A 17766-nucleotide genomic window follows, 5' to 3' on the forward strand; every position below is an offset into this window, starting at 1 on the left:
GCAGCCAAAAGTGAAGAGGTAAATTTATTTGATGGAAATATTGCTGATATGAACCATATTCTTGACGAGATGAGTTTTCATTTTGTTAGGAGATTGGTGTTAATTTTTTTGATGTGACTTTGTGTATGAGTTTTAATGAAATGTGTTCCATTTCTTTTCTGATGCAGGCTAACTGGCTTTCAGATGCCTGCACCTGTGACAAGTACTGGGTCTGTGTTCGCATTGCGTCTTACAAGTGACTTTGCCGTCAGTGCTCATGGATTTAAATTATTTTACCAAGGTAAGCCAATTTAATACAAGTACAATACCAATAACCAGCTCACTTTTGTTGAGGTCACTATGTTTTTATGATAGGTGTTTATACATAGTGATACATTTTGTTACAGTCTAGTTTTTTTTTAAACTGTGCTGGTTGGAATCTATAGTTTTTAGTGTGTTGTTCAGATCTCCATGTGAAGCCTTCCACTGGAAAAAAAATTGTCAAACATGCATAATTAATATGAGTATAAACATCTGATGTGAAAGATACTCAATAGGAAGTAACTAGTTAAGTTATTCATTCCACAACTGGAGAAAATCTTGAAACCCATGAGTGATGAACTCCAATGGATTAAGTAAAGAACTTGCTGGAATAAAGTACTGTGTTTGACTGCATATTCTATTTATCATGCATGAAGTAATGTTGGCATGGAACCAACTGAGTTTGATGTCTTAATGTGACATACACACTATTTTCTGCATTCCTTTGCTACTCTTGTCATCAACAAGGGCCCGAAATTTAATTTGAGCACTGGCTGCTTCTCCAGCGTGGATGATGGACTGAAAATGGGACAGATTCTGGTTCCACCAGGATTGCAGTCCGTAGAGAGCAGACTGGCCAAATGTTGCTGGCGGAGGAGAAAATGGTGCGTCTGGGCAAGATTCTAGGCTACCTCAGAAATTTCACTCATTCTGCCCTTATAATAGCTCAGCAGAACACTCGCTGGGAGCTGGTATGCATTCCATCGACACTTTTCAAAGGCCCCAAACCTTTACCAAATGTAAGTAATTGATCCGCGAAATTATCAATCACCAGTTGAAGAAACAGAGAACTGATCTAGACATTGGGTCTTTTGTCGGCCTCCTTTTCTGCCCGTGTTGTGACATGGCACTACTCTGACTTTCCCTATTTGAACGAGTGCCCAGCAGGTGTCAGCAGACCAGCCCATTCATGGAGATGATCCTGTCTCCAAGAATTTAGGATAGGACTGAGCCTGTCTGCCAGTGCAGTAGCTTTACAGAATTTTCAAGGTCAGAATATTTATTATACTCATGCTAGATCTGGTTGACCAATTTGATGGTAATCAGAGAACTAATTTGGGTTCATAAACTAAATTCCTAATAGGCCTGTTGGAAAGCCGTACTTGACTCTCTGATTTATTTTTTTCCTATTTACTACAGTGGTCAACACAGGACTTCCAATATTTTTTTGTAAGGGTGTATCTGTTTTTCTCCAATATCTTTATATTCAAAGCTATCCAGATCTGTGTATCTATACAGTAAAACTTGAAACAACATATAGCCATTAAACAGCTAGTTGACTGTTTTAACCCATCAATTGTAGATTAATTCACACCTATTTATTTTGTTATGGGTTCTTTGTTCAGTTGGTCAAACGGTACAATTAAAATTATATTTGGAAATTAATTTGCCGAATTAACAGCTTTTGATGCAAAATATTTACATACAGATACTAACTCACAGTAATAAATTAATCATCAGTCATGGGATAAATTGGCTTGGAATTTTCTTATTCCTTCCTTGGTATTCAGAACAAGAATGCAGCAGTTCTGAAATCCAGCCAGGGAGATTACTGCACTATTTGGGATGATTGGAACAAGAAGATTTGCATATTTTACCTATGACAGATTTAAGGAAACACAAATTAAAATAATTCATGGGTATGACTGTTTGAGTTACTAAAAATTGATCTGCAGAAATCACAAGTTTGATGGAGCAGCTGAAGTAAGGGAAGAATATGCTACAGAAATGATGTTCACTTGTTCTAGATTGGTTCCATGTTGGAATATATGGGCTCCTTTTGAAATGGTCTGCTCCTAGCGCAGAATCTTGCACGTGACATGCTCAAGTCGGCAAGTTGGGACTTCAACGCATCTCCACCATTGTAGCTCGCACCACTCTTCATGTTGTCCCACCTGCCTCCCACCCCAGTGTTTGTCATCAAAGAAACATCAAGCATTGCAGAAAGGACAAGCACGCAGGCAATGTCAAATTCAATCTTAAATTTGATCTTCAGTGAGATGCACAGATGGAAAAACAGCCTGTTTGAAAGTCTCAATGACTTGGAATAATATGGGTAAATTCACAAATAATATGCTCTAAGTGAGGAGCCACGCTCAGAGTCCACAGATTGAAGATGGGCCAACAACAACATAGCGCTGTATCACTGAGCCATGCTCCATTTAAGTGCAGCTATCGGTTGGGAGCACAAAATCGGTAAACTTATCCTGTACTGTCACGAACTGAGACATATTCCAATCACTTCTTGTTCTTCATGAGATACATTTCTACCCCTATTGGTTGGATGACTAGACCACTCCATCTAGATCTAAAATGTTGTCCTCCTTTCTATTTTCGCTATACTGCCAGCAAACCACTCAACCATCATGGCAAATACAAAATGAATTACTTATTGCAATTGCTGTAGGCACTAAAGCTAATTCATCCAGGCATGATGGATAAAATCTTTTGACAAGACACAATAAGGTATTCTGCATATATTCAACAGGATATTTCACCTGCTCCACAATATGCTGTGTTTCTAAATTACATTTGTTAGGTGGAAAAGTGCATGTATATAGAAAATAATCTGAATTGGGCAATTCACATTTATGGAACATTTCCAACAAGTCATAATTTGGACTAATTTGGATTCAGATTTGGGTTTGGTATGTGTCCCGAGTTGTCGTACTCCAGATATCAGATCAATCTTTTGTGTTAACCTGTTGGTGTTATAATAATAGATCATGATAATGATTTATTAGGTTTCTGACTTTTGTAAAGGTACTAGAATATTGTGCTGCACTAACAAGCTCAAGCACCTCATAGTTTTGAGCTATGGCTGTGTCATAATGAACAAAATTGTATTTGATAACTGAACTATTTCACTCGAGCTAAATTTGATTGGTCCATTGTGGCAATCTTTCAACAAATAATAGTTAAGCTAATTGTTTCGAATATATAGCTCAATGGTTTTGTTAGTTGGCATTTAGTACCCTACCTTGAAATTTTCTGTTCTGTGTTAGTGTATTGTGTTCGTCATAATGGATTGCACCACAAAATGCTGGTACTTGTGTTGTACCGATGATCCGCCACCTCATACTAAATTCCCAGTGTCAGCAGTAGAAAGGTGATCTTATTGAAACATGTACAATTATGAGGGGACTTGACAAGTTGGATGCAGAGAGGATGTTTCCACTGATAGGGGAGACTAGAACTCGGGGGCATAATCTTAGAATAAGGGGCCGCCCATTTAAAACTGAGATGAGGAGAAATTTCTTCTCTCAGAGAGTTGTAAATCTGTGGAATTCGCTGCCTCAGAGAGCTGTGGAGGCTGGGTCATTGAATAAATTTAAGGCAAAGATGGACAGTTTCTTAACCAATAAGGGAATAAGGGGTTATGGGGAATGGGATGGGCGGGGAAGTGGACCTGAGTCCACGATCGGATCAGCCATGATCGTATTAAATGGTGGAGCAGGCTCGAGGGGCCGTATGGCCTATTTCTTATGTTTCTTATGTTCTTATGTACTGTTTTGTGGACAAGCCAAGCAGAGGTCACATGCTTCTTCAGACAAAAAAAATTAGAAGATTATCCCGTAACCATTCTCGGATGCTTCTTATCAAGCGGATTTAGAGCGGCACTGGAGAGATCTTTGAGCAGATGTTCCATCTACCCTAACGGCAGTGTGCAGTGCACAACACAGGATAATGGAGCAAAGGAGAAAATTGACAAAGGCCATCAACCTCAAAAAAAAGTTTAATTTTATGCTGCATTCAGGAAAACAAATAATCTTGGCAGAAATACACTGTTGTATTATCTGATACAATCTGTCAATATTGTCTATTCCTTCTCCAAGCCATTAACATTCCTCCCACTTTCATTCCGATTGTCCTGCCACTACTGTCACCTTCCTCCCAAGGGCATGGCTTTCATCCAATTCAAGAGTTATAACAATATCTAAAAAACTCATCAATTCTTCTGGACTGGCTCCTGAGTTTTCAGTCATTTACATCTCCAATAATTAGTATGCACTAAATGATTGTGATTCTATGCAAATAATTTACACTAAAATCAATATTAGATAATTAATTCTTTTTTCCAAACTGCAGATGTCTTTTCTTGTTCATGTGCCAGATGGCAATTTATTGAATTGGGTGTTAATGGATACTAAAGTGATAGTAAGAAGACCACAATCAAAGCAAAGGGATTGGATAATGTTACAAACTATAAACACAAAAGCTGTTTTCAGATATATTGCATGATCATATATTTGCAATGAAATGTTTTTCTTTAGTTGAATCATGTGGGTTTTTTTGGACTTTATTTTAAGGACAATATTTGGAGTGTTACTTCCTCATTTCATGTAACCTTATTCCCCTATAGTCAATCAGACTTAGCAGCTCTGCAACTGAAAGAGCAATATGTTTCCCATGCTTGCCATGTCTCATATAGGTGACCACCAGGAAGTATCAGGCTCAGATTGGGAACTTACCCGAACAAGACTTAAACGTTCATCCTTACCCAGTCTTTGGCACTGAATTAGCATGCCAAGGCTTTGTGCTACTGCTTTGTATTGTCTACAGATTGACTACGTTTCATTACATTGCTGTGTGGAAATAAGTTTTAATGCTTTGTGTAATGCAATAAATCTCCATGGTAAATTTTAAAAATGGAAAGTTAAACCATTTCCATCAACTATTTCAATTTAAAATAAGGTTTATGGTAGGAAATGACAGTTGAGTGAAGCCTAAATAATATTTACACTGATTATAATACCCTTTATGACTTCATTACCAAGTAGTTTATCAAAGCTGACTACCAGAATATTTCACATTTGGTGCATAATTGTTTGTGAAATATAGGTTCCTGAATGTTGTCTGACTATATTTTTATAGATTTTGTCACCAGGGCATTTATGTTCGGTTCATTCTTGTCATAATCTCACACTTTAATTTAATGTAATATTCCGGATTTACATAGGAACAGGAGTAGACCATTCAGACCCTTGAGCCCATTGAGTCATTCAATTATATGTTGGCTGATCTGTATCTTAACTACATTTACCCGTCTTTGTTCTGTAACCCTTCATATCCTTGCCTAACAAAAATCTATCAATCTCAGTTTTGAAATTTTCGACAGATTTATGGAGGAGAGAGCTCCAGATTTCCACTACCCTTTTTGTGAAGAAGTGCATCTTGACATCACCTCTGAATGGTCTAGCTCTAATTGTAAGGTTATGCCCCCTTCTTCTGGACTCACCCATCAGAGGAAACAGTTTTTTTCATAGCTATTTACTTTTCTATTTCCTGAACCAACTTATATACTTCTATGATATTACCTTTCACACATCTCTTTTCCACACTGAAAGGGTTATCTAGTCTTTCCTCATGACGCATGCGACCAACCTTGTGGCTTTTATCTGCACTGTCTCCAGCACCTAAATAACTTTGACATCTCTTGCCGACCAAAACAAATTAATGTGTTAGTCTAACCAGAGCATTGTGCAGTTGATCTCAATGTTCTCTGACTTAAATTCTATTGTTTTGGTTGTAATTCAGCATTCCAGTGACTTTGTTGATTGATGCTTTGCATTTTACATGTTTACTACTGAGTCTCCTGAAACTCCTAGGTGGGTGTCTTTTGACCACTTCCATATCGATTTTTACACCATTCATGAAAAACATGTGGCACTGTCTTTCCTATGTGCAAGGATTTACACTTGCCAGAATTAAATTTAACTTGCCGTTGTTTTGGCAACATGTGTATTTTGCCTAGCTCATTACACAATTTCTCAGGTACCTTCTTCAATTCCACTGTCACTCCTAGTTTGGGATGAAAGTAATGTGTCTGTACTTTCATGTGTCTGTTTTGTTATTGGTTTTAGAATATAGGCACTACATCTTAAAAGGTGTAGCTGACTCATCTTACCTGCATAATCTGGTAAGGCCATTAAAGTACTTCATGCACTGAATGGCAATATGTAGGGTGGTTGAGTTCCCACTGGCTGCCTTGGCACCTTTGTCTAATGCCCTGAGTTGTCCTTGGGGCCTTCTCTTGTCCCTAACCCATGCATGAGTACTTCCACATAGATATCTATGAAGGCATTTAAATCGTGCAGCAGCAAACAAGTTCTTGCCCCCAAATGGACAAGCTACCAATGAAAGGCATTTCCAATGTTGGGAGCTCACTACATTATTTAAATGACGCTGACCCCCAAAACTAGTGAGGTCAACATGTCTGATGTTGAGTGAAACATAGAAACATAGAAAATAAGTGCAGAAGCAAGCCATTCAGCCCTTTGAGCCTGCACCACCATTCAATATGATCATGGCTGGTCATTCAACCTCGGTACCCCATCCCAGCCTTCTCTCCATATCTTCTGATCCCTTCAGCCATAAGGGCGAAACCTAACTCCCTTTTGAATAAGTCCAATGAACTGGACTCAACAACTTTCTGTGGCAGAGAATTCCACAGGTTCACAACTCTCTGAGTGAAAAAGTTTCTCCTCATCTCGGTCCTATATGGCTTACCCCTTATCCTTCGACTGTGTCCCCTGGTTCTGGACTTCCCCAACATCGGGAACATTCTTCCTGCATCCAACCTGTCCAGTCCCGTCAGAATTTTATACATTTCTATGAGATCCCCTCTCATTCTCCCAAATTCCAGTGAGCATAAGCCTAGCCGATCCAATCTTTCCTTAAATGTCAGTCCTACCATCCCAGGAATCAGTCTGGTGAACCTTCGCTGCACTCCCTCAATAGCAAGTACGTCCTTCCTCAGATTAGGAGACCAAAATTGCACACAATACTTAAGATGTGCTCTCACCAAGGCCCTGTACAACTGCAGCAAGAGCTCCCTGCTCCTATACTCAAATCCCCTCACTATGAAGGCCAGCATGCCATTTGCTTTCTTTACTGCCTACTGTGTTTGCCTGCCTACCTTCAATGACTGATGTACCATGACACCCAGGTCTCGTTGCATCTCCCCTTTTACTAATCTGTCACCATTCAGATAATAATCTGCCTTCCTGTTTTTGCCACCAAAGTGGATAACCTCACATTTATCCACATTATACTGCATCTGCCATGCATTTGCCCATTCACCGAACCTGTACAAGTCCCCCTGCAGCCTCTTGGCACCCTCCTCGCAGCTTCCACTGCCACCCAGCTTAGTGTCATCTGCAAACGTGGAGATATTACATTCAATTTCTTTGTCTAAATCATTAATGTATATTGTAAATAGCTGGGGTCCCAGCACTGAACCTTGCGGTATCCCACTAGTCACTGTCTGCCATTCTGAAAAGGACCCGTTTATTCCCACTCTTTGCTTCCTGTCTGCCAACCAGTTCTCTATCCACGTCAATACATTACCCCCTAATATCTTATGCCTTAATTTTGAACACTAATCTCTTGTGTGGGACCTTGTCAAATGCCTTTTGAAAGTCCAAATAAACCACGTCTACTGGTTCTCCATTATCCACTCTACTAGTTACATCCTCAAAAAACTCACGAAGATTTGCCAAGCATGATTTCCCTTTCATAAATCCATGCTGACTTGGACCAATCCTGTCACTGCTTTCCAAATGCGCTGCTATTACATCTTTAATAATTGACTCAGCATTTTCCCCACTGCCGATGTCAGGCTAACCAGTCTATAATTCCCTATTTTCTCTCCCTCCTTTTTTAAAAAGTGGGGTTACATTAGCTACCCTCCAATCCATAGGAACTGATCCAGAGTCCATGGAATGTTGAAAAATGACCACCAATGCATCCACTATTTCTAGGGCCAATTCCTTAAGTACTCTGGGATGCAGACCATCAGGCCCTGGGAATTTATCGTCCTTCAGTCCCTTCAATTTCCCTAACACCATTTTCTGACTAATAAGGATTTCCCTCAGTTCCCCCTTCTCGCTGGACCCTCGGTCCCCTAGTATTTTTGGGAGGTTATTCATGTCTTCCTTAGTGAAGACAGAACCAAAGTATTTGTTCAATTGGTCTGCATTTCTTTGTTCCCCATTATGAATTCACCTGATTCTGACTGCAAGGGACCTACATTCGTCTTCATAATCTTTTTCTCTTCACATATCTATCGAAGCTTTTACAGTCAGTTTTTATGTTCCCTGCAAGCTTACTCTCGTATTCTATTTCCCCCCTCCGAATTAAACCCTTAATCCTCCTCTGTTGAATTCTAAATTTCTCCCAGTCCTCAGGTTTGCTGCTTTTTCTGGCCAATTTATATGCCTCTTCCTTGGATTTAACTTTCCCTAATTTCCCTTGTTAGCCACGGTTGAGTCACCTTCCCTTTTTTATTTTTATGCCACACAGGGATGTACAATTGTTGTAGTTCATCCATGTGATCTTTAAATGTCTGCCATTGCTTATCCACCATCAACCCTTTAAGTATCATTTGCCAGTCTATCCTAGCCGATTCACATCTCATACTGTCAAAGTTTCCTTTCTTTAAGTTCAGGACCCTAATATCTGAATTAACTGTGTCACTCTCCATCTTAATGAAGAATCTATCATATTATGGTCGCTCTTCCCCAAGGGACCTCGCACAACAAGATTGCTAATTAATCCTCTCTCGTTACACAAGATCCAGTCGAGGATGGCTTGCTCTCTAGTTGTTTCCTCGACATATTGGTCTAGAAAACCATCCCTAATACACTCCAGGAACTCCTCCTCCATAGTATTGCTACCAGTTTGGTTAGCCCAATCAATATGTAGATTAAAGTCACCCATGATAACTGCTGTACCCTTATTGCACGCATCCCTAATTTCCTGTTTGATGCCATCCCCAACATCCCTACTGCTGTTTGGTGGTCTGTACACAACTCCCACTAATGTTTTCTGCCCTTTGATGTTTCGCAGCTCTACCCATATAGATTCCACATCATCCATGCTAATGTTCTTCCTTTCTATTGCGTTAATCTCCTCTTTAACCAGTAATGCTAACCCACCTCCTTTTCCTTTCTGTCTATCCTTCCTGAATATTGAATAGCCCTGGATGTTGAGTTCCAGCCTTGGTTACCCTGGAGCCATGTCTCCGTAATCCCAATTACATCATATCTGTTAACAACTATCTATGCAGTTAATACATCCACCTTATTACGAATGCTCCTCACATTGAGACTCAGAGCCTTCAGGCTTGGTTTTTTAACACTCTTTGTCCTTTTAGAATTATGTTGTAATGTGGCTCTTTTTGATTTTTGCCCTTGATTTCTCTGCTCTCCACTCTTGTTTTTCTCCTTCCTGCCTTTTGCTTATGCCCCCTTTTTACTTCCCTCTGCCTCCCTGCATTGATTCCCATCCCCCTGCCATTTTAGTTTAAACCCTGCCCAACAGCACTAGCAAGCACTCTGCCTAGGACATTGGTTCCGGTCCTGCCCAGGTGCAGACCGTCCGGTTTGTACTGGTCCTACCTCCCCCAGAACCGGTTCCAAAGTCCCAGGAATTTGAATCCCTCCCCCTTGCACCATTCCTCAAGCCACGTATTCATCTGAGCTATCCTGCGATTCCTGCTCTGACTAGCACGTGGCACTGGTAGCAATCCTGAGATTACTACCTATGAGGCCCTACTTTTTAATTTAACTCCTAGCTCCCTAAATTCAGCTTGTAGGATCTCATCCTGTTTTTTTACCTATATTGTTGGTAGCTATATGCACCACGACCATCTGGCTGTTCACCCTCCCCCTCCAGAATGCACTGCAGCCGCTTCGAGATATCCTTGACCCTTGCACCAGGGAGGCAACATACCATTCTGGAGTCTCATTTGCGGCTGCAGAAATGCCTATCTATTCCCCTTACAATAGAATCCCCTATAACTATAGCTCTCCCACTCTTTCCTACCCTCCTGTGCAGTAGAGCCACCCTGGGACCATGGACTTGGCTGCTGCTAACTTCCCCTGATGAACCACCTCCCTCAACAGTCCCCAAAATGGTGTATCTGTTTTGGAGGGAGGTGACAGCAGGGGACCCCTGCACTACCTGCCTTCCCTTGCTCTTCCTGATGGTCACCCATTCCCTATCTGCCTGTGCAATCTTTACTTGCAGTGTGACCAACTCACTAAACATGCTATTCACGATATCCTCAGCATCACGGATGCTCCAGCGTGAATCCATGCGCATCTCCAGTGCCGCAAGGCGGTCTGTCAGGAGCTGCAGCTGGACACACTTCCTGCACACATAATAGTCAGGGACACTGGTAGTGTCCCTGATTTCCTACATGGCACAGGAGGAGCATTACATGGGTCTGGGCTCTCCTGACATGATTTAAGCCTTAGAGTGGATAGTAGTTCCATCTAACCAATCTTTCAGAGTCAATCATAGCACTGAGGAAAATTCAGGGTAATATTCTTAATCTTGACCAAGACTTCACTACCTGCTTGCTGCATACATCACCTCATCTGCACCAAGCTCCAATGGCTTCCTGTTCCCCAAAGCAATGATTTTAGAATTCTTGTCATTTTTATTTTTCTCTCCATGACATTACGCGCCTAACCTCTGCAACCTTTCATAGCCTTGTTCTCAAGCTCATGTTGTTTGGATCTGGCTTTGACCTCTTGTGCAACATAAAGCTCCGCAGTCAGTGGCAGAGCTTGTAACCATCTTGGCCCTCCACTCTGGAACCCCCCCCCCCTCCCCCGCCCCCCCTCACTTCAGCCTCACTCTGAACCTCTTTGCTTTACTACTGTACTTCTCAAAAACCTCCTCAAAAATATAATTTCAAATGTGCAATTGATATTCCTTGATGTCGGCTTTAGATTGCATGCAAGTCACTATAGAAATGCAGGTGTCGTTGTGTAAAAATGCGTTTTTCACATTTGATGAGATGTTGTCATGCTACTTAGAACTGTAAAAAAGATTTGTTTTTCTTCGACATTCCGTCAAGTTTTGAAGGTTCCATGGTGACAAAATTTGTGTAGGAAATCTGCAGCTTGAGCCTTTCCTCATCTGTAATGTGTTTTAATGAGCTTATGTGGAGAATAAAACATCAATTTGATGACTCCCACCAGTGCGAAATTGATGAGAATGAATCATTGTTTCTTTCATGTAAGACTACCATATTTTGAGAAACAATCATTTTCTAAATGTCACAGTGATCCTAACTTACGTTACTGATGACTGCTTGCAACATGCATCCTTGCCACCTTTCTTTGCTGAGGTGGCATGCTATCATCTGCAAGACTAGCAATTATCATAATAAATGTATGTGGAACAGAATTCTGATTAAATCTGTGAAGAACTAAACTTTGACAGCAAACCTGTTGATGTGCAGTTTTTATTGTGGGAATATTAACTGCAGAAAGATTAATTTTTTTACCTTCACTTTCCTTTGATGATCACAGTAGACAATTTCATACCGTATGTCACACACAGCTGCATTGACAGCTAAGCAAGGATGATTACAGCTTGTGGCTCACAGCAGGGTCATCAGTGAAGAAGTACAGGTATTTCTGAAAGCTATATGCATGCTGCTTTTTTCTGAAATGTCAGCATTCTAACAGAGCAGCAATTCAATTAATTAATATATTCTGTTTGCTTTTGAAAGAAAATCTTGTGGAGAATTAAAAAGGATTTACAGTTTACTTGGTTTCTCTTTCAATGCACAGATTCACTAGGATATTATCAAAGATGAAGCTTTTAAAAAATTTGTACTTGGGGTGTGGATAACATGGGGTAAAATGTATTTATTTCCCATCCCGAGTTGATCTGAGCAAGTGGTGGTGGTCCTCATTTTTGAACTGCTGTAGTCCTCATGGTGATGATGCTCTCACAAAATATTGGGCTCTAAATTGTGGTCACTCCGGATGCATGCGATGTGTGCACGCGCCCGAAGAGACCCCACAAGTTCTGGGTTTAAGCATGCAAAGTGCATGCGCCTAAACCCGGCACTTGCGATCTGGTGCTGCTCCTGACATGCCCTTCCATATTGCCCATTGAATCAGGGTTGACCAACTGGCTTGGTGGTGTTCAAGGTATGAGGGCTATGCCAGGCTATGAGGTTACAGATTGTGGTGGTATACAGTTCTGCTGCTGTTGGCCCACAGTTTTGAGCTGTGAGATCAGTCCTCCATCTCTCCTATTTAGTATGGCGGTATGCCACACTTAGCAATGGAGGATTATCTCTTGGTGGAGACAATTCTTTGTCTTCATAAGGACTGTGCAGTCACAGTTATGAAGAACACTTGAGAAGTTTTTTCTTTCCACCTGAGATGGATAAAGGGTGACCTGATAAAGGTTTTCAATTTTCTGTTATAATAAGTTAAATAGTGATCAATTGTTTCAAGTAATCAACAAGAGAAAGTACAAATTTAAGATAATTGCAAAAATAATTGAAGAGGATAATAGAAAATAATGTGGAATTCTCTACCGCAATATGTTTGTTGAAACTGGCTCCATAGATTTTTATTTATCAAGAATGTAGTAGTTGCTTGAAAAAGGAGAATAGCTGATAGCATGGGGAGTGAGCAAAAGACAATGGAGAAAAACACTGGTGCAGACTTGTTGGGGTGAATGGCACTTTGGAACATCCTGAGGTCATGTGAAAGATCCCATATATAGAATGCAAGCCTTTCTTTCATTCTATATATGGGGAAATCACTCAGGAATGAAATAAAAATATATAATATACATTGTAGTTCTTGGTTGTGAAACTTATACTTTTAATTTTCTTATTTTGTTTTTCTCTTGCTTTTTGGACTCTCTCACTTTCACTCACTCTCTTTCCCCCAGCACATTCTTTTTTTGTCTTGTACTCTTTTGCTATTTTTTTATTTCTTTTCTACACCTTCCCTCTGTCATTTTTCATTTTTGTGCTTTCCCTTCTTCATGACTGTGTCTGATTTGCTCTCCCCTTCCCAGACGATTTCCTCTACAATTTCTACTCTCTATTTTTCAGACAAAGGGATTTACATTAATGCTACTGGTAAGCACAGCTTTTTCACCCTCTTGTCTCAATCGGCTTTTATACTATTTGTCAAAAATTTTTAAGTAGTATTTTGAAAAATAGAGCACCAAGTGGAGAAGACCCTTAACTCGACTTTTCTGCACTGACACTTGTGATGAACTTGAGTGCAGGCAGCATACTGATACTGCTGTACTTATCTCACTGCCTCCAGACTCCATTTCCATAAAAGCGTCTCTTCTGTGGAGACATGTGAACTTATGCATGGATGCATGTGTGTAAAACATGTTCATCTCCCCAGTGGTTTTAAGATGCTGCATTTACAACTGAATAAAAAAGAAAACAAGAATACACTGTTGTTTTGTTGAATACAATCTACCACCTTTTGAGTGAGAAAACAATGTTTGCTCAACTGAAGGCAGTTTAAAGGTGTTGGGCAGAAGTTGCACCGCAGGCAATATGAATTGACACTCTGAAAGTTGTGAGGCCATTACTTGGATATATTGCTGTTGACAGCAGATCTTACAAGTTACAAATTATGCCTGGGGCTCATTTGTGCTCTTTTTAGGGCTAGGTTTACAAATCTAGCAATGTGAAATTGGCTCCAAATTGTTATATCAAGTTGCATCAAGTCCACAGCACAGAAAGATGGCCATTTGGCCGAACTGGTGTCTATGCCACTGCTTATGCTCTACATGAGCCTCCTCCCACCCCTTTTCATTGAATCCTATCAGCATTCCCTACTAGTCCTTTAACCCTCATGTACTTATCTAACTTCCCATTAAATGCATCTCTACTATTGGCCTCAACTCCTCTTGGTTGAAGTGCAATCCACATTCTTACCACTCCTTGGATAAAGAAGTTTCTCCTGAAATCTCTATTGGATTTATTACTGGCAATCTTATATTTATGTCCTCTAGTTTGCATGTTCTCCACAAATGGAAATATATTCTCCAGATCTACCTATCAAATCATTTTGAGACCACACCGTGAGTATTGTGTGCAGTTTTGGTCTCCTAATCCGAGGAAGGACATTCTTGCTATAGAGGGAGTGCAGCGAAGGATCACCAGGATGGCAGAAAGACTGAATCGACTAGACTCACTGGAATTTAGAAGAATGAGAGGGGATCTCATAGAAGCCTCTAAAATTCTGGCGGGATTGGACAGGTTAGATGCAGGAAGAATGTTTCCGATGTTGCGGAAGTCCAGAACCAGGGGCCACAGTCTAACGATAAGGGGTAAGCCATTTAGGACCGAGATGAGGAGAAACTTTTTCACCCAGAGAATTGTGAACCTATGGAATTCTCTACCACAGAAAGTTGTTGAGTCCAATTCGTTGAATATATTCAAAAGGGAGTTAGATGTGGCCCTTACGGCTAAAGGGATCAAGGGGTATGGAGAGAAGGAAGGAGTGGGGTACTGAAGTTACATGATCAGCCATGATCATATTGAATGGTGGTACAGGCTCGAAGGGACGAATGGCCTGCTCCTGAACCTATTTTCTATGTTTCTATGTTTCTATTATCTTATCTATTCGGTCAGACCTCAGCCTTCCCTTTTTGAGAGAAATGAGCCCCAGCCTTTGCTGTCCTTCCTGATGAGTATAAACTCTCAGTCTGGCATCATCCTTGTGAATCTTTTTGCATCTTCTCCAATGTCTCTATTTCTTTTTAATAATATGGAGACCAGAACTGTGCAGATGATTCCAAGTGTGATCTAACCAAGGTTCCATACAAATTTAACATGACTTCCCTGGTTTTCAATTCTATTGTACTAGAAATGAATCCCTGTGCTTAGTTTGCTTTTTTATGGCCTTATTAACCTGCATCGCCACTTTTAGTGATTTATGTATCTCTACCCCAATTAGACTTTTATTATTCAAGCAGTGGTCCCCTTCTTCTCCCTACCAAATGCACCACTTCACACTTATCTATACTCAATTTGCCAATTAAACGCCTGTTCTGCAAGTTTATTAATGTCGCCTTGTATTTTGTTGCATTCTTCCTTTGTATTAACTATACCCTCCAATTTGGTGCCGTCCGCAAATTTAGAAATTGTATTTCTGTACAATTTGTGTAGCATAACAGGAAGTATAAATATGCTGGGAGTTGATTCAAATTAATATTTAAGCACTCAAATGTTGGTATAGGTTATTACTGCATCCTAGCAAATAGAATGCATCTTTTGTTCTGATCTATAAATAAATGCTGTTAACTTGTTTTTGGTGCTGAAATTAACAGAAATTATTATAGCATTCAGCTTTATGAGGCTAATAGAAAGTATTGGATTTAGCCTTTTGTGTGTTCTTGTGGTAAAGTTGCATCAGAGGTATATAGAAAAATAGTTTATTTTACCAATGATCTCTTGTCTGACATAGCACTACTGTGAGAAGGTGTAAGCCAAGTAACAGCATAAAATCATGTCTTTCTAATTATAGTGAGCCAAAGAGAGGTCTTCCAGATGAAAATAAAGCCCCCAAATTCATGGGGAATTGAGGGGGTGAGAAGCCTTTAAATTTTGGTGGAGGAGGATGAGGGATGGACCTTTTGCACATTTCACCTTGCATTAAAGGGTGGGGGTGGGGGGCGAGGGGCAGGAAGATGGTGTTCACTTGCTTCTCTGGAAAGTTCAGCCCTTTATTCCTTCCATAAACCTCATTTCAGCTGAAAGTTATTGTACCACTGAGGCTTCAAACCATAAGAGAAAGGGACAATATGATTACCTTTTTAAAAAGTAGGACTCAGCTCCCTTCCATTCAAGGATGGGCCTTGGAGTTCCTTCATTAGAGTGGCTTTCAGCTGCACTGACTTCCAGTAGGCAGAGCTGAGCGAATAAAGTTGAAGTGCCTTTGTGTACATGAGACCTGTTAGGGGGAGATGGGAAGGCTTCCTCTCCCACGAGCGAGCCCACTGATATAGAGGGTCGACGCTCGCCCCAGCCCACGTAGCAATTCTCGAAGTTAGCAGACAGAGACGGATGGCAAAGTATAACGATCTTTATTACGAACGTCCGGGAACACCTCTTATCACAGTAGCCTGTGAGTGGAGATGCTCTCCGAACAGCACAATCATACAACTTTTATACATTTCAAAAACCCCTCTGTTCCCGGACAAGACCTCCCTAGATCTCTAATTGGACTACCTTATCAGCGCTACTTCCCTAATTGGACTACCTTATCAGTACTACTCCGGATTGACAGGTCATGAGCTCTGACTGACAGGCCATGATCTCGTGACCATCTTAGACCGTTCCCAGAATGGTATCATTACGTTGGGATTTGTTATACATTTCCTTTGGTGCCATGAAGTCTCTCTGGTCTCTTCTCACCGCCTTATCAGCAGTCTGTTTAGGTTCTCTCCTATTGACATTCCATGTTGGAATACTATCTAGTATCCCAACCCATAACAGTACCTTCTGGAGCCTTGGAGCTGGAATGTACAAGGCGTGAGAAGAGATACAAGGCGTGAGAAGAGATACAAGGCGTGAGAAGAAAAGCCTTTACCTCCTTATGCAGGAACCAGCACTTTAACCCTTGTCCTGCTGGTACCCCTAATGCCCAATTTCTCTTACAATTCCCCCCCTTTTGGCCCTTGGCTATACGCCAAGCTGGCCATAATTCCCGACAACTATCTCCCTGTAGGCAAGTTCCAGATAGATTCGTTCACCTGGGTGGCCATCTCCCAAGCTTCGGGACCCCCTGAAACCTTCCCACAGAGTTATATAAGGTAAGTCCTTCCAGTCGGACTGCTTAAATTTTCATCCCTTATGGCCTTAATCATAGTGCGTGCCCTGATGTGTCGTTTGGCCTGTTTTATTCTTGCACATGTTAATCCAGTCATGACCAACAGAACAAGGCCCTGTATTACTACAAGTACGTGTGATATTATTCTTATCCATGGGTGAATTTGAATATTACGTCCAATGTCCCACAGCTTTGAGTACCAGGGCTGATCAGCCAGCATTGCGTTCGTGTCTCTCTGTAAATTGTCTATTTCTTCCATCAGCCGGATATACTGTCGTCTTTGATTTTGGATTCCTTGCACCAGACGTAATTGTTCCTCATTTAATTCCGGTATCTGTTTGCCTTGCGGTTCCCATACCGCCTCTTCGTATTCTTATTGGAGGGTATCCGTGATTGTTCCGTGGATGATTTCCGTTGCCTCGGGATGAATATGATATCCGTTTATGTCTATTTCACCCTTCGGTCTGAAGCAGAAGTTAGGACACAGGGGGTGACTCCTCCCCTGGTCTTAATGGTTAGGTTGGCTGCCCCCGTGCTCACGCACCACTCTCCGTTCCCTTGCGGGGCAGCGATGGTCTCCAGGTCGTGTTTAAGAGGAGTGATACTCAGCATACATCCGTTTATCTGGTGGAATCCGCACTCATCATTCGTCATTCGTGGCGTACCTCGACATAAAACCACTTGGTTATTTTTATAGCAGTCGGTTATGGCAATGCCTCTGGTACTATTGTTAACTTTAATCGCCCATCTGGCAGGCTGATGGTAACGCAACCGAGTTTGGTTTCTCACTTCACCGATATTATCAATCTGGTATAAGGGGTCTTCCTTTGTTACATCA

At 41.0% G+C, this 17766-nt stretch overlaps 1 protein-coding gene across 1 annotated transcript in view; it reads left to right on the top strand.

The window, feature by feature from the left end:
- Window positions 1-17766, top strand: part of csmd3b (CUB and Sushi multiple domains 3b) — a 3002015-nt gene that overhangs the window by 702401 nt on the left and 2281848 nt on the right. The window contains exon 3 of the mRNA XM_070874966.1: window positions 168-280. Within this exon, the coding sequence (XP_070731067.1) occupies window positions 168-280 (113 nt within the window). The remainder of the gene's footprint in view (window positions 1-167; window positions 281-17766) is intronic.

The sequence above is a fragment of the Pristiophorus japonicus genome, chromosome 1 (assembly GCF_044704955.1).
Source record: "Pristiophorus japonicus isolate sPriJap1 chromosome 1, sPriJap1.hap1, whole genome shotgun sequence".
Lineage (NCBI taxonomy): Eukaryota > Metazoa > Chordata > Chondrichthyes > Pristiophoridae > Pristiophorus > Pristiophorus japonicus.